Source organism: Gossypium arboreum, chromosome 4, assembly GCF_025698485.1.
Source record: "Gossypium arboreum isolate Shixiya-1 chromosome 4, ASM2569848v2, whole genome shotgun sequence".
Lineage (NCBI taxonomy): Eukaryota > Viridiplantae > Streptophyta > Magnoliopsida > Malvales > Malvaceae > Gossypium > Gossypium arboreum.
Window position 1 is genome coordinate 54,196,498 of NC_069073.1, and position 25,174 is coordinate 54,221,671.

The following is a 25,174-nucleotide window of genomic DNA, read 5'->3' on the forward strand; positions in this document are numbered from 1 at the left end:
ACAAGTATGGCCAAACCTCCTCCTAAACCTCTTCCAAACCAACATGAAACAAGAATTCCTTCCTTCTTCCTTAGAATTTTCAGCCCAAAGGAAATGAAAATGATGAACAAAAATTCTTCTTTCTTTCTCCACACTCACGGCAATGGGCATGCATGAGACCATTTTTTCTCTTTTTTTGTTCCTTTCATTATTAAATTCCCATGCTCACTATTTTATTTTTTCTTACATACACCATTGTCCCGACATGTTTTATGACATGTTTTTACCCATAATCTCTTGTCATGGCCGCCACTAACTATTAGGGGGAATTTGACATGCAAGTCCTCCCTTGACTACATGCACTATTAGGTCCTTATAGATTAGCCTATCACTTTTCAAAAGTGTCACACAAGTCCTACTAACTGAATTCACATGCTATCGGCTAAATCGAAGCTTGAAATTTTCACACATTCATAATTACATATTCTAGACAATAAATATTACGTTCAAACATTTCGGTGACTCGGTTTAGCGGTCCCGAAACCACTTCCCGACTAGGGTCAATTTTGGGCTGTCACAGTCATGGTATTCCTTGTACATGTTATGATAACCAGTATGGCTTTGGTAGCGGAGCCATACACCATAATTCTTGATCTTGGTAGGGTTCTTCTCAAATATCTGCAGAGAAATTTGATTTAGATACCAAGCATTAAAAAGAAAAGAAAGTAATATCATGAGAGTTAAGAGATCCTTGGGTAAATATTACATTAAGGGGTGGGGCCAAAGGGAACAAATTAGAGAGAGAGAAAAATACACACACATCACCTACCCTACAGTTAAGATGTTTGGCATGAGATGCTCTAGATGGAAAAAAATCAATGCTCCCGAAAGCAAGGACTTTCCCCCTTCCACTGCACAAGAGAACAAGAGAAAACATGTGAGGTTGATTCTCAATGACTTTCCCCCTTCCACTGCACACGAGAACAAGAGAAAACATGTGAGGTTGATTCTCAATATTAATGATTTACGTGTCTTTTCTCTGGTGGAAAAACATCAACACATAGATTCAATAAAAAGTATCTTCTTTTGGCCATTGATTAAGAACTTTTCATACCTGATTCAGGCTTGAATCTTCATAAATGTTCTTAGAAAAGACAAGTGAGCCATAATTTGCTTCAAGCAATCATATGAAAAGAATCTTCAAAAACTAAATAAATCAGCCAGCTATTGTCTTTTGATCTGTTTCTTTCTGAAACTCATTACTTATCACCCAATCTAGAACTTTAGCGACTTTAGGAAATCTCTTCATTGAACCATTTGAAATTTCTTGGCTAAGGATCCCTAGAGTTACCTCACCAGTTTGAAAGCCCTGCACTACCATGGCTTTACGTAACAAGAGGATATCCCAAAACTTGCCTCTCTGAAATATTGCATGTAATAGGGAATTGAAAATTACAACACTAGGAATAAGGCCCCTCTCTAGCATTTGATTCCACAGTTGGAGAGCAGCTGATATCTTCCCTTCTTTACACAGGCCACTAATTAATGAACCATAGGTAAAAACATCTGGTTTTAGTCCCTGTCTCTTCATTTCCCCTAACAGTTGACCAACCAGAAGGTGATTGTGCTCTCTTATAGAAGCATGGATGAGAATGTTGTATGAAGTCACATCAGGAAGGCACTTGGTGTTTCTTAAATTCTGGAAAATCCGGTATGCAGTTCCACAACCTGTAACACCCCGAACCCGAGACCATCGCCGGTGTCGGACACGAGGGGTTAACAAGCCAAGTTCACTTGTTTTGCCCATCCATTTGACATTTCCAGTCAGGCTGGAAATCTGCGTCACTGTCGCCTTAAAAATCATATCTCGAGTTTCAAAACTCGGAAACTGGTTTCGTAAATTTTCCCTGAATTTATACTCATATATCCATCCATGGATTTATTTCTAGAATTTTTTGTCGGGCCAATTGGTACAGTTTATTAGTTAAAGTCACCCATGTTACAGGGATCGACTGCTCTGACCTTCGCGCGGTCTAACTTGAATATCTCTCTTTACAGGGCTTTAATGCTGGTGCCGTTTGTTTCTAATGAAACTAGACTTAAAATGGAATCTGTACATATAAGTTATGTCTCCTAATTATTTTTGGATAATTTATAGTAAATTTTTAAAGTTGCGACAGGGAACCCAGAAACCGTTCTGGCCCTGTCTCACAATAGCTTTAATATCTCTTAACATGTAACTCCTATGACCATTTCGTTTCTTCCATATGAAAATAGACTCATCAAGGTTCATTTACATAGCTTATTCACTATTTAATTCCATTACTACGAATTTTGGTGATTTTTCACATTCACGTCACTGCAGCTGGCAGCATCTGTTTTAAGGTAGGTCTTACCTATTTGGTAGTCTCCATGAACCAACTAGTCTTGCCATACATAGGTTCATATATGATCATTTTAACCATGCCAATGGCTGATCATATGACCAACATTCCCATTTCCAAGCCATATCCACATCATGACACCAAATATATACATACAACCCACAATTAGTCTAAGTCGATACTTCACTTTTACGAGCCATTTTCGCATGGCCGTATATATATACATCACAACATATTCAACCAACAAGGGTAGTCCTATACATGCCATTTCAAAGTTCAACCAAAATTTATACCAAAATAGAGGCGTGGATAGTGTGGATGACTTCGACTTTATTGATCCCGAATCCGATTGCTATCGAGCGAAATCTATAAAACAGAGAGCCAAAGTAACGGGTAAGCATTTTTTTATGCTTAGTAAGTCTTAAGGAATATAATCAACTCTAATTACAGCAATACATTCACATAGCCAAATGCATCATTTCATTAATACACATTCTTACTTCACACTTCATCATTATATACTTTCACAAAGTATCAATCAATTCAATAACTGAAATTCATTAGTCGATTGAGCGAATGTTGCTCAAACATGTCGACTTTCAATGCACATATAACGTACCTTATCCTTTGGGCTTTTCGAGTGTACTAATTGAATTCATTATAGCAGCCAACACTCACCTCCAGCCCAAGATTCTTCGAATATAACCGATATAATCACGTGCACAAATGCCTTGGTCTTAGCCTGGATAGAATAACTCGCACGAATGCCTTGGTCTTAGCCCGGATATAGCCACTAGCACAATTGCCTTGGTCTTAACCGGATATAATTTCCAGCATAATTGTCTTCGGGCTTAGCCGGATATCATTCAATTTCTCATGTACACATACATCAATAATCATTGGACATACATATTTCATTTTCGTTACTAAGGCTCAAACGCACATATATTCACAAGCATATTCGCCTTGGGACTTAGCCCGGTATCATTCAATTTCTCATACACACATAAATCAATAATCATACACATCCATACTTCATCTCACATAATTCAAGTAAGGTCACTTCTTGAGGACTTACCTCGGATGTTGTCGAGCGGCTTTTTCGGCTATTCGATCACCTTTTCCTTCCCTTGTCCAATTGTGGCCCTCTTAGCTCTTGAGCTAATTCAAACAAATTCAATTTATTAAAACCTCATTGTGCTTGCTTATGGCGAATATGACAAGGAGTTTAAATGGTCATATGGCCACTCTTTAGCTTGAATACACAATGGTCATGCACATTTTATACTACATCAAGCAATTCAATACAATTTATTTGAGCATCAAGGAAAAGCTAAGGCCTTCAATAGGCTACCCAAGGCCGAATATTCATGTACATGTTGAGGCCAATTTTGCATAATACCTCACAAAAACAGCATGCATTTTACTAGTTAATGCTTTGCACATTGTATTAAAACTTATAATATAGCATCAAGCACTTATATGTGTGCTAGGACTAATTGTGCTTGCAATTTCACAAGCATTCTTCCACATCTTCTTCTTTAAACCAATATATTCATCACTTACTTCATAGCCAAAACATCATGTGCAAACATATATATACAATATGAGCATGGCCGAATTTCAAGGTGTCCATAGCCATCCAAAAATACAAATTTTAACTAACATGCAAGAAGCATGAACCATGCTCATGAATGCATCATAGCCGAATATGACAATCATGCTCCATTCAACTTCAATCATGGTTAAACACAAAAAGAAAACTCAAAATCTTACTCAAGGGTAGACAATCCATCATTGCATGCATCATCATCAAGCTTCACACTTAGCATGCAATGGCTTTATCACCATAACAACTTTGGCCAAATACCATTTCCATGGCATAACAAGGATTTGAGCCATGGCTAACATGCACATCAAATTAGCAACCAAACCATGCATGAAACTCCCAACACAACCTCATACATACCTTAATCTTGATGCAAACTTAGCCAAATCTCCTTCTAGGTCTCTTCCAACCCAAGCATGAAGCAAAAATCCTCCCCTTTTCCCTTAGTATTTTCGCCAAGAAGATGAGAAAGGATGAACAAATTTTCTTTTCTTTCTTTAGGACATTCGCCAAAGTGTTTAGAATGGATGAACAATTTTTTTTTTAATGCTAGTCTTTATTTTATGACTTCCTACATACACCACTAGCAAAACATGTTGGAAACATGTTCCTTGCCCATAACCTTGTCATGGCCGCCACTCCTCCTTAGGAAGGGATTATTTGACATGCAACTCCACCTTTTGTTAACATGTACTAACAAGCCATTTAAAATTAGCCTATCATATTTCACCATGTTTCACTTTGATCCCTATTTAATACTTTCTCATACAAATGGGTAAAATTAGAGAATGAAATTTCCACATATGCATGCACACACATAGTAAGCATGGAATATAACAATTAATTATTTTTATGACTCGGTTTAGTGGTCCCGAAACCACATTCCGGCTAGGGTCTATTTTGGGCTGTCACACAACCGGTTCTTGCAAAGGTTATGAAGCAGTATATTTAAGGTGACTACAATTGGAGTAGGACTATTATACATCATGGACTCCACTAACTTCAAACACTCTGAAAATTTTCCTCTACTGCAAAGATATCGAACCAAACAAGTCAAACTGAAAATATTAAGCTTCATGTCTTCATACCTCATATGATACAAGATCCTTTGGATTATTGCAGAGTTTCCTAGCCTGCATGCAGTAGACAAAATTGCATTGAAAGTGATTGTAACACCCCGAACCGAGACCGTCGCCGGAGTCGAACACGAGGTGTTAACAGACTTCAAACCACTTATTGAAAAGTTCCAGACAAGCTGCCAATCTGTGTACTAGTCGCTTCAAAAATCATAACTTGAGTTTTAGAACTCAAAAATCAGTTTCGTAATTTTTTTCTGAAGCTAGACTCATATTTCCGTCTACAGATTTTTTTCTAGAATTTTTGGTCGAGCCAATTAGTACAGTTTATTAGTTAAAGTCTCCCATATTACAGGGGCCGACTACACTGACCTTCATGCGTTACAACTCAAATAACTCCCTGTGCAGGGCTTCAATACTGGTGCCGTTTGTTTCTATGGAAACTAGACTCAAAGAGGAATTTATACATATATGGTATGACTCCTAATTATTTCTGGTTAATTTATAATGAATTTTCAAATTCGGAACAGGGAATCCAGAAACCGTTCTGGCCCCGTTTCACTAAAACCCAAATATCTCTTAACATACAACTCATATAACCGTTTTGTTTCCTCCATATGAAAATAGATTCATCAAGGTTCATTTACATAATTTATTTACTATTTAATCCTATTCCTACTATTTTTAGTGATTTTTCACATCCACGTCACTGTTGCTGCCTGCATCATTTTCTAGGATAGACTTTCTCTAACACATAGTTTCTATGATTCAACCACCCCTTTTTCATATATGGTCCAAAATATAAGCATGATGACCCATTCTAATAGCTGGTCATTGCCAAACACTTCCATGCCTCTTAATGAGCATATACATACCAAATGATTATAACATTATGCTCGAAACATTTATAAGCCATTTTCGCATGGCTATTCAAAATTTTACATACCAAGTTCAAACAAAACATAATAGCCTATACATGCCGAAATGTTTTCTTAAACCATCTAAGAAGAAGATACCAAAAAGTCGCTAGACGGTGTGATGACTTCGATGACAGTCCGAGCACGCAAAATGGATCAAGAACCTAAATAAACAACAAATAAGCACACCAAATGAGTACATAACTCGATGAAGTCGTAAGCCCTACTCTACCATCCAACAATAACAATCATAAGTGAATAAACAAATAATACAAAATCGATGTTTCCAACCATAACAACCTATACTACAATTTCTTAAATTTTTGGTTCGATCTCATGCCAAGACCTTCAACCGAATCAAACGCCAAGTCAGCCCAATCGATTTGGATCCGTTTCCTCAAGTTGGAACAACAACGTGCTAGATAATTTTATGCAAACACCGTGCAGTCCCAATTTCGATATTTAGTTAGTAGCTCAATCACTTACCTCGTTCATGCACAAGTTATTTCCACAACCGAATGTGGCACACATAGTGCTTATTATGTTCGCACACATAGTGCCATAGCGAATCGCACACATAGTGCCATAGTAAATCGCACACATAGTGCCATAGTAAATCGCACACATAGTGCCATATATTTCCAGCACGCACACTTAGTGCCATATATTTCCAGCACGCACGCTTAGTGCCAATCTAAATCACCATACACACGTATTGCCCAAGACACTTAGTGCCGAAAGCAAACTTTCTACACATTTCACTATTTCTTTTACATTCAACAATTGTCATCACTCCATACACATACAATATCATTTATACATATATAGCATTCCATTAAACACAATTGCATAGATTTTCCAATCATTCAAGCAATATCAAACATATATGCTTAACGACTTACCTCGGATGTTGTCGCATCGTCTTCAACGGCTATTCAATTACTTTTTCTTTCCCTTGTCCAACTTGATCCTTTGAGCTCTTGAGCTACATCAAACAAATTTACTTCCCAATCAATCACACACATACATAAAATTTATTCATACATGACCCATAGTTCATTTGGTCATTCATCTCTCAAACCTATCGAAGCTTCCTATCATGCTTCCTTGGCGAATACACATATAAGCACACTTAGCATTTGATACATTCGCCTTAGCATAATTTCATTTAAAAGTCCCTATTAGCCACTTCCCCATCAATTATCTCATCTACTTAATATTTCGTACCTATCATGCTAGCCGAATATTACTTATTCAAGTTCAACATCCTCCTATCGACACTAGCATCAAAGATGATATCTAATTCTTCTCTTTCCTTTTCATCAAACAACCTATATGAACATTTAACCAATCCAAACTTCACCCATTCACACTTATTCATTTAACATAAAGGAAATAAATCACCCGCTTCACTATCAACTATGGCCGAATGCACCAAGCATTACCTAACTAAGATTTCACAAATTTTAACCTTATATCGACCTCTACTTATTCAATACAACATGAAACAACCTCTTATCCTAACCTCTTGATACACGGCTTGATGTTCCAACCACCATGAAAGTTTGATTTTTCATGACATTGCCGAAATGCACTTTGACAATTAGCTCACAATGCAAAGAAGTTAAAGCCAACATCTCAAGACTTACCTCCAACTAGAAGAAGGGTTGCGAATTTGCTTAATGAAGAGCTCTCTAATTCCTTCCTTTGGTTTTCGGCTTTGGCAAGATGGAGAAGAAGATGAACACTCCTCTTCTAATTTCTCTTGTATTACTATTTTTTTTTTTTTGTTTTCTTTGCTCATTCACGGCAAAATGGAGAAGCTGGTAGGTAAGTCTTCCTTCACCTTTGTTTTCTTTACTTTATGAAACTAATATTATTTTATCTAAATTAATGCCACTTCTTAATTTAATATCTATTAAACATATATATTTGCCCATCCACATCCATCTTGGCGGCCACTAGAGAATAAATTGGGTAATTTGACATGCAAGGACAACATTTTCTAGCATGCATCAATAGGCCACTTCAACATTTGCCTATCACATTTCTAAGTTTTCTCACACAAGTCCTAATTGATAAAATTCACTTACAATTAACAAAATCCAAACATGAAATTTTCACACATGCATATATGCATATAATGAGCATCAATTATGATGGTTAATTATTATTACGACTCGGTTTAGTGGTCCCAAACCATTTTCCGACTAAGGTCAATTTAGGGATGTCACAACTCTCCCCACTTAAGAAATTTTCGTCCCGAAAAATCTTACCGGTAAATAGGCTCGGTATCGCTCTTTCATAGAGTCTTCAAGTTCCCAAGTGGCTTCTTCCATTCCGTGTTTATGCCACAACACCTTCACTAACGGGATTTTCCTATTGCGCAATTCTTTTACTTCACGCTTCATAATGCAAACCGGTTCCTCTTCATAGCTCAAATTAGGCTGAATCTCAATCTCAGATGGAGCAATTACGTGCGATGGATCAGACCTATATCGTCGAAGCATCGAGACATGAAAAACGTTGTGAATCTTTTCGAGCTCAGGGGGCAAAATTAATCGATATGCAACTGGCCCAACTCGTTCGGACACTTCATATGGCCCGATGAACCTCGGACTCAATTTGCCCTTACGACCAAATCTAGGCACCTTCTTCCAAGGTGAAACTTTGAGAAAGACCTTGTCTCCAACTTGATATTCAATATCTTTTCTTTTCAAATCCGCATATGACTTTTGGCGATCCGAAGCAGCTTTCAAACTTTCACGAATCACTCAAACTTTTTGCTCGGTATCCTTAACCAAATCAACCCCGAAGAATTTACCTTCACTAAGTTCAGTCCAGAATAATGGGGTACGGCATTTACGACCGTATAAAGCCTCGTAAGGCGCCATCTTAATACTTGATTGAAAGCTATTGTTGTGGCGAATTCAATCAAAGGCAAATATCTTTCCCATGAACCACTAAACTCAAGGATGCAACATCTCAACATATCCTCCAGATTTGAATTATCCGTTCGGATTGACCATCGGTTTGGGGATGAAAAGTGCTAAAATGCGCACTGGTACCCAAAGCCTCTTGCAACTTCTTCCAAAATCGCGAGGTAAATCTCGGATCTCTATCGACACGATGGAAATAGGCACCCGTGTAGTCTCACAATCTAAGAAGCGTATAATTCGGCTAGTTTGTCCATTGAAAATCCGTGCGTCGGGGACAAAGTGAGCCGACTTAGTCAATCTATCTACAACAACCCAAATCGCATCCTTCTTACTTGCTGACAATGGCAGTCCGGATACAAAGTCCATTGTGACTCGATCCCATTTCCACTCGGGTATCGTGATCGGCTGAAGTAATCCCGATGGCACTTGATGTTCCGCTTTCACTTGTTGACATATTAAACATTTCGAAACAAAATCAGAGATGTCTCGTTTCATACCATGCCACCAAAACCGACGTTTCAAATCGTTGTACATCTTCGTACTCCCCGGGTGGATTATCATTCGGCTACAATGGGCTTCATTTAGAATTATCGAAATAAGTTCCAAATTCTTTGGAACACACAGATGACTTCTGAACCTCAAACAATCGTCATCATCAATTTGAACTCTGATTCCTTGTTCAGAACACACTCAGCCCGTTTTGCAAGCAACTCCTCATCAACTTTCTGAGCTTCCCGAATTTGATGAGCCAACAATGGTTTGGCCTTTAATTCAGCTACTAACACATTGTAGGGTAGGATTGACAAGTGTACATTCATCGCTCGTAAAGCAAACAGTGATTTCCGGCTTAAGGCATCCGCAACCACATTAGCCTTTCTCGGGTGATAATCAATGACGAGCTCATACTCTTTTAACAACTCGAGCCATCGTCTTTGTCGCAGATTTAAGTCTCTTTGAGTCATCAAATATTTGAGACTTTTGTGATCCGAACACATGGCACTTCTCACCAAATAAGTAATGTCGCCATATCTTTAAAGCGAATCGATGGCGACCAATTCGAGATCATGGGTTGGATAATTTTTCTCATGTGGCTTTAATTGTCTCGACGCGCAGGCCACAACTCGACCTTCTTGCATCAATACGCAACCTAACCCAAGTAGGGAGGCATCACTATAGACGACAAACTCTTTGCCGATTCGGTCAGTACTAGAACCGGAGCTTTCGTCAAATGAGTTTTCAATTGGTCGAAACTTTTACGACACTTTTCCGTCCATTCAAATTTGACATCTTTACGAAGCGGTTTTGTCATGGGTGTGGCTATCATCGAGAATCCTTTACAAACCGTCGGTAGTAACCGCAAGTCCCAAAAGCTCCTAACTTCGGTAACATTCCTTGGAGGTTTCCAATCGACTATGGTCGAAATTTTGTTGGTCGACTCGAATACCGATCGCAGATATCACATGACCCAAGAAGCTAACCTCCTCAACCGAACTCACACTTGTTGAACTTAGCATATAACCGCTTATCCGTAAAATTCGCAACACTATCCTCGGTGTTCGGTGTTCGGTCTCATTTTGCGAATAGACTAAAATGTCATCAATGAAGACAACTACGAACCGATCCAGATATGGTCCGAAAATCCGATTCATCAAATCCATAAATACCGCAGGGCATTAGTAAGCCCAAATGGCATCACTAGGAACTCGTAGTGACCATATCTCGCTCAAGGCGGTCTTGGGTACGTCCAATCTCGAATTATGGCGATAATAGCCCGATCTCGGATCTATTTTTGAAAACACCGAGGCTCCTTCGCTTGATCAAACAAATCATCGATACGCGATAACGGATATTTGTTCTTTATCGTCGCTTTATTAAGTCGACGATAGTCGATGCACGACCTCATGGTTCCATCCTTCTTTTCACAAACAACACCGGCGCACCCCAAGGAGAAAAACTCGAAGTAGCAAAACCTCTATCCACCAATTCTTGCAACCGAGCTTTCAACTCCTTTAATTCGTTGGTGCCATATGATACGGAGCTATCGAAATTGGAGTGGTACCGGTACCAATTCGATGCCAAACTCTATTTCCGAACAGTGGCAAACCCGGCAATTCTTGAGGAAAACATCCGGTATTCACAAACCAGCGCACAGATTCGGGTTTCTTTTCCGACTCCTTGTCATCGAGCACATACGCAAGGTACACTTCGCACCCTTTTCTTACATATTTACGGGCCAACATTCGATATTACGGTGGCAACCCTTTAAGTCCGTAGACTCAACCCGAATTATCTCGTTATTCGCGCACCTCGGATCGATAGTCTTGCCTTTGCAATTTACAACCGCATCGTGCATGGTCAACCAATCCAACCCAAGAATAACGTCGAATTCGTCGAGCGGCAAAAGCATCAAGTCCGCCGGAAAACAAGAACCTCGAAACACTAGGGGACTTTTCTTACACTTTGTTGACAAGCACGTAATGACCCAAGGGTTTGACACCGAATTACAAACTCGATGAGACTCAATAGGCAAAGTCTTCTTGGATGCTAAGGTTTCATATATATAAGAATGAGTAGAACCGGGGTCAATCAAAGCAATCACATTAGTATCGAAAAGAGTGAAAGTACCGGTGATAACGTCGGGGAGGATGCCTCCTCTCGTCTTGCGGATGGCATATGCTCTAGCAGGAGCGCTGGTCTCGATCGAACAGTAGTGTCAAGTAGCCCTCTCGACTACCACCCCTACCTCCTGAAATTCTTGGTGGTCTACCTCTAGTCATCATTCCACTAGGTCTCGTACCTTGCATCCTATTCTTCTCATCAAGCTCTGTGCAATCTCTAATGAGGTGGTCCTTGAACCGCATCCGTAACAAGCCTTATTGGTAGACTTACCCCAACATTCACCTATGTGTCTTCTCCCACATTGGGGCATTCAGTTTCTCTTGACGGTTATTGCCCACACTAGCTACCAAGTAGCTCGGAGTCCGTCAATGGTCGTGGTCTAATGGAAATCCCATAATCGTCCTCGATCTATTGGTGTCCTCCTAAACTTCTTTACACCGAGAACGGAGCTTTACCCGTCGATCTTTTGCGATAGTCTCTAGCTTCAAATTCAGCCTTCTTCTTCTCATTTCCAAGTTCCTCCGCCTTGCGTGCTCGTTCAACTAGTGTTACGAATTCTTTTATCTCCAAAATACCCACTAGTAGTCTTAGATCTTCATTCAATCCTTCTTCAAACCTCTTGCACATAGCAACCTCATCAGCCACACACTCCGGGCATACTGATCGAGTCTTACGAACTCATGTTCAGATTCGATCTTGTCATGCGGCCTTGCTTGAGTTCCAGAATTCCTTACGCTTTTGATCGATGAACTGTTGACTAATATATTTCTTTGAAACTCTGTTTGAAAGAAATCCCAAGTAACTCGTTCGTTTGGAACTATGGAAATCAAGGTCCTCCACCAATAGTAGGTGAGTCCCGCAACAAGGATATAGCACACTTTAGACATTCATCGGGTGTGCATGATAGTTCATCAAACACCGAATGGTGTTGTCAAGCGAACTTCGGCCCTTCGGCATCATCGATAATTACGGCCTGAACTCTTCAGCCCGCGCTTCCTAATCAAATCTACAGGTGGCTTACTCACCTCACGGTCGATGGCGATGGCATTACGGGCTCTTGGGGTGGATTATTCAAATTCGAATTGTTGGACGGTAGGATTGGATCGGGCATATTATGCGACCCACTCATTCATCATGGTAAAGAAGGCTTGTTTAGCCCCTCACCTTGATTATTCGCAGATGGTGAGGTTCAACAGCGGCGTCCCTTGTGCGAGAGCAGCCGCTACACTTTCAACGTCATCCGCCAAGGTTCTCCCTACATCGGGATCCATTTACTAATCAAAACAACAAAAAAACATTTTAACCGTCGAAGTCATCACACATTTAAACATTAACATTAAGGCATGTATAGCTAGGCTCATCGTGCCATGGTAGTCCTAGAACCGACTAAACCATAGCTCGATACCAATAAAATTGTAACACCCGAACCGAGACCGTCATGGGAGTCGAACACGAGGTGTTAATGACTTCAAACCACTTATTGAAAAGTTCCGGACAAGCTGCCAATCTGTGTACTAGTCGCTTCAAAAATCATAACTTGAGTTTTAGAACTCGAAAATCAGTTTCGTAATTTTTTTCTGAAACTAGACTCATATTTCCGTCTACATATTTTTTTCTAGAATTTTTGGTCGATCCAATTAGTACAGTTTATTAGTTAAAGTCTCCCATATTACAGGGGCCGACTACACTGACCTTCATGCGTTACAACTCAAATAACTCCCTGTGCAGGGCTTCAATACTGGTGCCGTTTGTTTCTATGGAAACTAGACTCAAAGAGTAATTTATACATATATGGTATGACTCCTAATTATTTCTGGTTAATTTATAATGAATTTTCAAAGTCGGAACAGAGAATCCGGAAACTGTTCTGGCCCCGTTTCACTAAAACCCAAATATCTCTTAACATACAACTCATATAACCGTTTCGTTTCCTCCATATGAAAATAGATTCATCAAGGTTAATTTACATAATTTATTCACTATTTAATCCTATTCCTACTATTTTTAGTGATTTTTCACATCCACATCACTGTTGCTGCCTGCATCATTTTCTAGGATAGACTTTCTCTAACACATAGTTTCTATGATTCAACCACCCCTTTTTCATATATGGTCCAAAATATAAGCATGATGACCCATTCTAATGGCTGGTCATTGCCAAACACTTCCATGCCTCTTAATGAGCATATACATACCAAATGATTATAACATTATGCTCGAAACATTTATAAGCCATTTTCGCATGGCTATTCAAAATTTTACATACCAAGTTCAAACAAAACATAATAGCCTATACATGCCGAAATGTTTTCTTAAACCATCTAAGAAGAAGATACCAAAAAGTCGCTAGACGGTGTGATGACTTCGATGACAGTCCGAGCACGCAAAATGGATCAAGAACCTAAATAAACAACAAATAAGCACACCAAATGAGTACATAACTCGATGAAGTCGTAAGCCCTACTCTACCATCCAACAATAACAATCATAAGTGAATAAACAAATAATACAAAATCGATGTTTCCAACCATAACAACCTATACTACAATTTCTTAAATTTTGGTTCGATCTCATGCCAAGACCTTCAACCGAATCAAACGCCAAGTCAGCCCAATCGATTTGGATCCGTTTCCTCAAGTTGGAACAACAACGTGCTAGATAATTTTATGCATACACCGTGCACGTCCCAATTTCGATATTTAGTTAGTAGCTCAATCACTTACCTCGTTCATGCACAAGTTATTTCCACAACCGAATGTGGCACACATAGTGCTTATTATGTTCGCACACATAGTGCCATAGCGAATCGCACACATAGTGCCATAGTAAATCGCACACATAGTGCCATATATTTCCAGCACGCACACTTAGTGCCATATATTTCCAACACGCACGCTTAGTGCCAATCTAAATCACCATACACACGTATTGCCCGCACACTTAGTGCTGAAAGCAAACTTTCTACACATTTCACTATTTCTTTTACATTCAACAATTGTCATCACTCCATACACATACAATATCATTTATACATATTTAGCATTCCATTAAACACAATTGCATAGATTTTCCAATCATTCAAGCAATATCAAACATATATGCTTAACGACTTACCTCGGATGTTGTCGCATCGTCTTCAACGGCTATTCAATTACTTTTTCTTTCCCTTGTCCAACTTCGATCCTTTGAGCTCTTGAGCTACATCAAACAAATTTACTTCCCAATCAATCACACACATACATAAAATTTATTCATACATGACCCATAGTTCATTTGGTCATTCATCTCTCAAACCTATCGAAGCTTCCTATCATGCTTCCTTGGCGAATACACATATAAGCACACTTAGCATTTGATACATTCGCCTTAGCATAATTTCATTTAAAAGTCCCTATTAGCCACTTCCCCATCAATTATCTCATCTACTTAATATTTCGTACCTATCATGCTAGCGAATATTACTTATTCAAGTTCAACATCTTCCTATGCGACACTAGCATCAAAGATGATATCTAATTCTTCTCTTTTCCCTTTTCATCAAACAACCTATATGAACATTTAACCAATCCAAACTTCACCCATTCACACTTATTCATTTAACATAAAGGAAATAAATCACCCGCTTCACTATCAACTATGGCCGAATGCACCAAGCATTACCTAACTAAGATTTCACAAATTTTTAACCTTATATCGACCTCTACTTATTCAATACAACATGAAACAACCTCTTATCCTAACCTCTTGATACACGGCTTGATGTTCCAACCACCATGAAAGTTTGATTTTTCATGACATTGCCGAAATGCACTTTGACAATTAGCTCACAATGCAAAGAAGTTAAAGCCAACATCTCAAGACTTACCTCCAACTAGAAGAAGGGTTGCCGAATTTGCTTAATGAAGAGCTCTCTAATTCCTTCCTTTGGTTTTCGGCTTTGGCAAGATGGAGAAGAAGATGAACACTCCTCTTCTAATTTCTCTTGTATTACTATTTTTTTTTTTTTTTTTTCTCGTGCTCATTCACGGCAAAATGGAGAAGTTGGTAGGTAAGTCTTCCTTCACCTTTGTTTTCTTTACTTTATGAAACTAATATTATTTTATCTAAATTAATGCCACTTCTTAATTTAATATCTATTAAACATATATATTTGCCCATCCACATCCATCTTGGCCGCCACTAGAGAATAAATTGGGTAATTTGACATGCAAGGACAACATTTTCTAGCATGCATCAATAGGCCACTTCAACATTTGCCTATCACATTTCTAAGTTTTCTCACACAAGTCCTAATTGATAAAATTCACTTACAATTAACAAAATCCAAACATGAAATTTTCACACATGCATATATGCATATAATGAGCATCAATTATGATGGTTAATTATTATTACGACTCGGTTTAGTGGTCCCGAAACCACTTTCCGACTAGGGTCAATTTAGGGATGTCACAGTGATCGCATTAGGCCCATTCACATCCCACTCAAAATTGTACAAAAGCTCCATGGCCTCATTAATATTTTTTTCTTTACAAAAACCACTCAAGATAGTATTATACGACACATTGTTTGGCTTAAAGCCAACTTTCATCATGCGTTTCAACTGAGACAATGCTTCTCTTGATTTATTCTCTTGACATAAACATTGGAAGTAAATATTATAGACAGCAACATCCGTAGTTCCATTGGAAAATATATCAAGCAATAGTTTACATGCATCCCCTACTTTTCCTATTTTGAGCAGGCCTCCACACAAAGCAGCATATGAATATGAATCCGGAGAAAGACCTTTTTGATCCATCACCTGAATTAACTCAGAAATGTCATCTAGCCTATCTCTATGGCAAAGCTCACGAAGAATGACATTATAAGTAACCAGATCAGGGTTACAACCTTCTTTTTCCATCTTATTGACGAAGTCTATAGCCTCCTTAAACTTCCCATTATCAAAAGGAAACTTAACAATTATCATGTACGTAATCACATTAGGCATACAACCACTACTTTGCATGAAATCCAGCCATTGAAAAACATTATCTTGCAGGCCTTCTCTATAGAACCCATAAATCAAACCAGTATAAGAACACACATTATGAACAAACTCTTTCTTCATCATCAAATAAAACAATTGCAAAGTAGTATAACTTTGACCGATCTTGCATAAAGCCCATAGAATAGGATTGTAACAATATACACTATAAACATAACTCTTTCCCAAAAGAACAGAGAAAACAAAACATGTATCAGAAACCATCCCAGCATCACAAAGCATTAAAATAAATTTATTCAAAGTTGGTTCTGTTGGGTAATAATCATACCTCAACATGAGCTCAAAAACAAGAAGACCATCAAGTAAATTCCCTACTTTGACAACCATTTTCAACATTTTTGATAAAGAAGTAAAGGATGGCACAAAATGATTTCTATACATCTCTTCAACAATAAAAATTGCATGTTTTAGATCACCAAGAAGTAACATTCCATTAAGAAGGGTATTAAAAGTGGATGCAACTGGTGGAGGACCAAATCTCTTCATCCCGGTATACATTTCAACCAACTCTTGCCAACACGCGTTCTTAGACTTCAAATAAAAGTACATCAAAGCGTTACAATCATACACAATTGGTTTCCCATCAATGTTTTCCATCAAATTTAGAGTAGAGAAAGCATTGCTAAAGTCACCTAAGATAGCCTAACTCTGCATCCTCCGTTGTAATTCAGGATAGTCGGAAACATGGGTATCGATTTCTTTGAAGTAATCTGCTGTATTTAGAGCACATGAAGTAGAAAAACAAGCTAGAACACGAAACTTTCTGTAAACTCTACATGAATAAGAAACTGCAGAAGATAAACAAAAAGGCATGGAAGTTTGAATAAAAAATTTGAACTTGGGAGATACAATTGCATTTAATAAATATTTGTAGGTACCCTTTCGTAGTGGAAACAAAGAAGAAAGAAGAAAGGGGAATAGAAGAGAAGAGAAGAAATGGTCATTTCTAATGGTGGAACTAAAATAGAGGAAAATTGTTGTTCTTCTAATTTTCCTAAAAATGTCTTACCGAATTAGAAACGGCAATACATTTTTCAAAATTAAGGGGTTCTTTTTCCCGTGTTTTGTAATTGATTTTCCCTTGGGAAAATATTTTCAACCAAACAAATAAGGAAAAGCCTGAAAAGCCTTTCCAGAAAATGTTTTACTTCCAAACAAACAGACCCTTAACCAGAACTCAAATTTACTGAATTTTGCATACAATTGTTTATCTCGCAGTGTCTACAACACAAGTCTCAAATGTTCGGCATGTTCAGCTTCGTCATGAGAGTAGATCAAAATGTCATCTATAAACACAACCACAAATCAGTCCAGGTACGATCTAAAGATCTGATTCATCAAATCCATGAAAACAGCAGGTGCATTAGTCAGTCCGAAAGGCATAACCAAAAGCTCATAGTGTCCGTACCTCGTTCTAAAAGCAGTCTTTGGCACATCCGAATCTTTAACTCGCAACTGATAGTAGCCTGACCTCAAATCTATCTTTGAAAATATTGTAGCCCCTTTCAGTTGGTCAAACAGATCATCAATCCGTGGCAATGGATACTTATTATATAACGCCTCAGAAATCCCGAAATCCAAAAATCCCAAAATCTTGAATTTTCTTTTTTTTGTACTTACCAATTCCGATTAAGTGTTAATTATGCAAGGGTAGGTCTTGGTCAAGTTTGAGTTCAAATTAAGGGGTAGAAGAAATTATAATTTAATTATTAAAAGAATCAAGGATGGCAAGTAGTTGGGCTTTTAAATAAAGATAAGGGAAAATAACATTAAAAAGCCTTGTGGAGGAGTGGCTAAGTGACGCCATTTAGAGTGTAGGGAGGTGGTGTTAATAGATAGCAAGGAGGTCCAAAGTTCGAATCCTAGCTTAATGTTTTTAGAATTTTAATTTTGGCCTTCTAGAAGGTTAGAAGTGGCATGGAAATGGACTCCAAGGGAAGTGTTTAGGAGAGAAATCTGAGGAAAAGATTAAGGGGTTATCAGGGAGAAAAATGAAAAGACAAGAAGTGGAGAGCAAGTGGAGCCGAAATGGGAACTTGGGCTTCAGGAGTTCGGCTATAAGGGTTATAAATAGGTGCTGAATGCAAGGGTATGAGGCTAATGTCGAAATATTTTTCCCACCTTATTGCCAGAAACCCTCTTCCCTAAAAGCCAAAAACCCTTTTTGTTTTCTTCCTTTTCTTTCTGCCGATTTCTCTAAAAGCTAAAAATCCTTGTTCTTCTTTTTATTTTCTTTGTGCCGATTTCTTTGTTCCACTTTTAGGTTTAGCCGATTCTTCTTCCTCTCTCCCTTGGTGCCAAATAAGTAATTGTTGCCATTCAAATCTTTAGAGCCGAATACTCTTTGACCGAATCTAGTGTAAGTGTTACTCTTCCAATCTGTTTTCTTTGCTAATTATCGAATATTATCCCTCACTCTTTCTAATCAACTGTAGTAGGGAATTAGTATCGAATCTTGGATCTTAGCTCATTACCAAATTGCTCCTTAGGTGTTGCGGTATTGGTAAGTATCCCTCTCCCATTGGCTAAAGTAGCCGAATGTTCATAGTTAAGGTAAGGGGACTTATGCTGAATACGAGTCATCTATTATTCTAGTTTTAATGAGTAAGATTAATACAGATCTAAAGAGTGTGTAATCAAGGAAAGCTATTAAGGATTGGTGTTCAAGGTAAGGTTAAGGTGAGGTTTCGTTTTTTTTTGGGTAAAATATGAATTAAACATATGATTAATGGAAGGGTGATATCATTGTAGGTTGGTGACTAAGGGAATCGCTGCACGCTTGCTTACCAGGTGTGTACATACACTGCACACACACTATGAATCAGCAAAAGCCGAAATATCGAAATGCCGAAAAGTCGAAATGCCGAAAAGCTGAAAGTTTGGCTACGGTAGTCTTGTGAGTGCGTGAACACTCGTAAGGGGGAGACCAATAGGTTGCTTGAGACCCATGGGCGATTCCGTGGACTTGGGTTGTGATTTGGCCATATGGGCCAGAATGGACTAAATAGACCCGATGAGCTATTGGGCCACAATAGGCAAAAACTGAATATTGATGCTATGTGATAGGAATTTGTATGTGAGCATGAATATGAATGTGATTGGGCCTAACGGGCCATATAAATGTGATTTGGGCCTAATGGGCCATATACAGGTAATTTGGGCCTAATGGGCCATATGCATATGATTGGGCTTAATGGGCCAGATACAAGTATGTGAGTTTGTTTGGTCGTTGAAAGGGGCTTTGGGCCTAGTATATGATAACTACATAAGACTTAATTAATATATTGTGACCGTGGACAAGTCAAAGGGTTAAGGTGTGGCAACGGGTATATGCATGTTTAGGATTGGATCTAGGGAGAGCTTGGTATTTAAGCAGTCTTAATGACCCACCTCCTCTTCTCTGGAATCCTACCTGGTGCATAGTATTCATTCATCTTAGCTCGCGAGACTTGTTAACGGGTCAAGGTAAGTGGAAACCATAATTAAGGAAAAATTACCAAAATGCCCTTAAGGGCGAAAATGACCAAAATACCCATAGGTGTAGAAAGTAAGTTTTATGGATGTGGCATGCATACATATGATGTTCTGCTTAGGTTGCATACGGGGTGGGAACTATGGAATGGAGGAAGTATATGAGGATCGCATGGTTGCCTCACAATCATGGATCCACCGACGGCTTTTAAAGCCCAATATGTAAATGAAGGTAGTTCCGCAATCGGGCTACCATTGGTGTGTTGGCTGGGTGGGTCGGTATTTATATCCCCACATAGTGTGACGAGGGACGAAGCTGGTGTGTAGCGGATGGATAATTTGGATGGGATTGCATTGCATGTTTGATGATTTCTCTTTGAATGCTTGTTTTTCATCGAGGTTGCACACACTGAGTTTGCGAAAACTCACCCCCTCTTTTATTTAATTTTTAGGTGATGCTCAGTAGAAGGTTCAATGTTTGGAGGGACTCTGGATGGCCGGCTAGCAAGATAATTTGGACTTGGTTTTTTTTAAGTATTTAAGTATTTATTTCTTTTTAAGTGTGTCCAGATCAGATTGTAATAAGGTTTTCATTATATTATTATTACTTGAATTATTAGTATTTCCATTGTAATACGAGAAGTTGAACATGGATTTCTTAAATTATAATATGTTTTATACGTTTTCGCAACTAAGTTTTTTTTTAAAATTCAAATGTTTTAAGCAAAGCTTTCGTAACTAAAAGGTTTTTTTAGTTAATTAGGGTTTCTTTTATTTTAAGAAGGGTTTTTGATGAAAACATGATTTTCGCTAAAACACTTTAATGTGACACACTAGATTCAGCCATAGCATCTGGGCCAAGTTTTGGGTGTTACATTTAGTGGTATTAGAGCTCAGGTTACAAAACTCGGGCTGTGAAGTGGGTCTTATTACTATTTGGTTTCTCTGGAAATCTTACTGAGCGGCACACTAAGTCTCCGACGTCGAACCAAGTAAGTACTTTTATTTAAGTTTGTTTAAAATTGTTATACAGTAGATAGTTAGAGGGCTACTTTAGGTGATTGTTAGAACGGAACTAAAGCCCGTAGGATCTGGAAGCTGTAGAGGTTTTTGAAAACGATCTTCTCTTTAAATATTTTCATAAAACATCAATGTAATTACTTAACTAACCAAAATTTCATAAAATTTTAATCCAGATAATACGCGAATCGACGATGAGTGCTAGAAGAGGTACAAGGGGCCGTGGCCGAAGCCGCGAAAGCGTTAGGGTTGAATCGTCGGCATTGCGCCATATGCCCGATGTTGGAGTAGAAGAGGCTCCGGCCTCACCTATGGCTGGAAATGGACTTTATGATCGGGCCGTGGGAGAAGATGCATTGTCCCAAGCAATGCTGAGAATTTTGGATAGGGTCGCTGGGCCCAATAATGGCACAAGAAATCGAGGGTCCATTCCGAAGCGACTTTGATTGAACGAGGCTGAGATCTTTAATGGCGTGGCTGGCGTGGCTCCTAGCTTGGCGGAATATTTGTTGGAGGCTACTGAAAGGATAATGGAGGATTTGGACTGCTCATCGGAACAAAAGCTGAAAGAGGCAGTGTCACTACTTAGGGAAGAAGCCTACCAGTGGTGGTTGACTATGAAAGAGGGCACCCAACCAGAGCGGGTCACTTGGGAGTTTTTCAAAGCTGCATTCCAAGAAAAGTATGTGGGTGCAAGCTATGTAGATGCTAGAAAGAAGGAGTTCCTGAACTTGACCTAAGGAAACAAATCGGTGGCATAGTATGAGGCAGAGTTTCTACGCCTTAATAGGTATGCAAGAGTAATGGTGGCAATGGACTATGAGCATTGCTTTGAGTTTGAGGATGGACTTAGAGATAGCCTCAGGGTGTTGATAGCTCCACAAAAGGAATGAGTTTTCTTGGAGTTGGTGGAGAAGGCAAAGATAGAGGAGGAGGTTAAGCGCACTGAGCGCTTAAATCGGGAAAAAGAAAGGGGTAGGAATAAAAGGGAGGCTGAGACTTCTGGTGTTGGAAAGAGGCCCAGGGCTAGGGCCAGAGTTGATGGGCCAGTTAGAGTAGGGCCCCCTGCTGCTAATCCAGGGGTGCCACCTTGTGCTGACTATGGGAGAAGCCACAGAGGCGAGTGTTGGAAGAGGATGGGAGCTTGTTTCGCTTGTGGGTCTATGGAGCATAGGATCAAGGATTGCCCTCGAACGCTAGGTCAAGAGCCAGTAGTGGGTCAAGGTGGTGCTCAGCCACCAAGGGGTGGACGGCTGCCACCAAGGGCTCGTGGACAGGCCAGGGGCGATAATACATACTTAGTTCACGTGCACAAACACAGAACTCACGTGATTTATTATACTTCCATTTGCATGTATTAACCATATAACCGAATATGTACCTCATCATTTAATCACATACACATAAGAACTATTACAACAAGCTTACTAATCAATCACAAAATAAATACACATATCATATACACATTTTTGTTTCTAAATTTGTACTTACAAGATTTATAACAAATAACCAAGGTGTTTACTTACCTTTGTTCAAATAAATGACAAATAAATTCTTACCTGATCTATAGTTTGTTTTACACATTCGTTCTCATTATACCTCTACTCGATGAACAATTCAGAATTGGATAGGACACTCGGATGATCACGCAAGTCGTACACTGCCAACGTCCCAGACGTGGTCTTACATGTAGTCACATACCGATGCCACTGCCACAGACAGGGTCTTACTCGTAAACACATATCGGAACCACATATCGATGCCATGGTCTTACTCGCACATATATATCGGAATCCTATGTCATGACATATGTATCCTAACTATTCCTAAGGTTCATACGGGCTTTTGGACATCGTATCTCGGTCGAATTGAACTCGAAAGTTTGACAGCCACATTTATCCATATTCAGCCATAGTACAATTAAATTCTAACATTCCATAACAGCATATAATTATAACATTAATTTACTAATAAACACGTCTATTTGCTTATAAACTTACCTCGGACGGTACAAAACGGAATCGGGCAACTAGTCGACAACTTTCGTTTTTCCCCGATCCAAATCTGATTTCTTTAGTTCTTGATCTAAAAATATTCAAATTAAGCTCATTCAAACATATTTTCATTCAATTTAGTCCAAAAACACATAAATAGGAAAATTACCATTTACCCCTAACATTTACAATTTTTACAATTTAGTCCTTATTGCACAAAACACAAAATACACAAAATTTGGCTACACTCTAGTTAGGCTGAATGTTGCCTATATACATACAAGTCCATATTTTCCATCAATTTCATAATTTAGTCCCTCAAATTTATATTTTTGCAATTAAGTCCTAATTACTCAAAATCATCAAAAATTCCAATACAAAATATGTTAACCCAACACCTATCTTTCATATTTCATCATCAAACAATAAAAATCACAAGCTCTCATCAATGGCATAACTTAAAATATTCATCAAAATTCAAAATTTAAGCATGGTTTTTGTAGTACCTGAAGCAACAATCTCAAAAACATAAAAATTATCAAAAATCGAGCTAGATACATACCTTGATTAAGCTTGAATATGGCCGAACCTAGGTTTATTTTTTTTTTTTGGTTATTATCTTCGGCTATGGTGGAAGAAAATATGAGCACTTTCTCTTTTTTTTATGTTATAATATGTTATAATATGCCTTTTTATTTCATTTCCATTTTTACCCTTAATGAAATAATTATAATATCATATAAGCTAAGTCCATTACCATCCAACACCATATATAATGGAATAATTTCATTATAAATACTCCCACTTAGAAAGCCATCAACAAATAAGCCCTTTACAAAATAAACTACCCACTTTTCAATTTACGCGATTAAGTCCTTTTATTTAATCGGACACCTAAACGACAAAATTAAATTACGAAAATTTCACAGATATGAACTCACACAAAATAAACACAGAAAATAATTTTTAAATATTTTTCTGACTCAGATTCGTGGCCCGAAACCACCGTTCTGATTAGGGTCTAAATCGGGCTGTTACAGTGTTATGAGTGGTACAGGTACCTAATTGGTACGTATGAGATATGAGCCCTATATATATAACTTGTAATTTGTAGGGACGGTAATGAGTAAGTTATACTTATGCTTACCTCGATATTATGAGCATGTTGATCACTGATATATTGTTGTTGTATATTGACTTATATGCAACTTCCTAAGCTTTTATGCTTACTCCATTTCCTTTCAATTTCCTTATAGTGCCGTCTATCTAGCTCAAGGATCATCGAAAGTCAGAGATATCGATCACACTATCAACTGAAACATTCGGTATAGTTAGATTTATATTTTGATTATGGCATGTATAGGACTTAGACTTTATTATTTTGTGTCTTTGATATTTGGCTGAATGTGTTGGCTTGGGTTGGAAGCCTTTCAAATTTGTATTATGCCTTGAATGATGGCTAACAATCATTTTGAATTTATAAAAGATGCATTATCATAATGGAATGAATGTCTATTGTGGCTGAGTTGATTTTAGAAATTGTGCTCGTTTTAGTATTGGTTGGAATTTGTATGGAAATAGGCAAGTAAGGGTGGTAATGAGGCTTGGTAAATAGCCTTATATTGTCCACACGGGTAGACACACAGGCGTGTGTCTAGGCCGTGTGTGACACACGGTCTGCCCCATGGGCGTGTAGTTCGGCCATGTGTCCCTTGCACGTAAAAAGTTTAAGTCAGAATGCATGGTAATAAACACACGGTCTGAGACACGGCCGTGTGTCTCAACCGTGTGGAAGGCACGGTCTAGCACACAGGCTTGTGCCTTGGCCGTGTAACATCATGAGCATGCTGACGTCAAAAACAGAATGTCCATGTTTTTGCACACGAGCTAGGACATGGGCGTGTCGTGGCCGTGTGAAAACTCCTGCAGGTGTGAATTAGAATTAATTCTACATGGGTGTGGGACACGGGCGTGTCCTAGGGTGCTTAGGCTGTGTGAGTCACACGGGCCATTAGCACGACCATGTTAAAATGATCACATGGGCGTGTTACTCTTCCACACGGGCATGTTCTCTGTTTTAAAGGCAAATTTCTTAAAGTTGGTTTAAAGACCCGGA

The 25,174-nt window shown here is 38.6% G+C and overlaps 1 protein-coding gene across 1 annotated transcript; it reads right to left on the reverse strand.

The window, feature by feature from the left end:
• Positions 1-1,195: 1,195 nt before the first annotated feature.
• LOC108465449 (pentatricopeptide repeat-containing protein At1g09900-like) lies at positions 1,196-17,170 on the reverse strand. Its single transcript, XM_053026760.1, has 3 exons — positions 15,987-17,170; positions 4,885-5,144; positions 1,196-1,707 (listed from the first exon to the last, which is right to left on the reverse strand). Exons 1-3 carry the CDS (start codon positions 17,168-17,170, stop codon positions 1,196-1,198), a joined length of 1,956 nt encoding a protein of 651 aa, XP_052882720.1.
• Between the last annotated feature and the right edge of the window lie 8,004 nt (positions 17,171-25,174).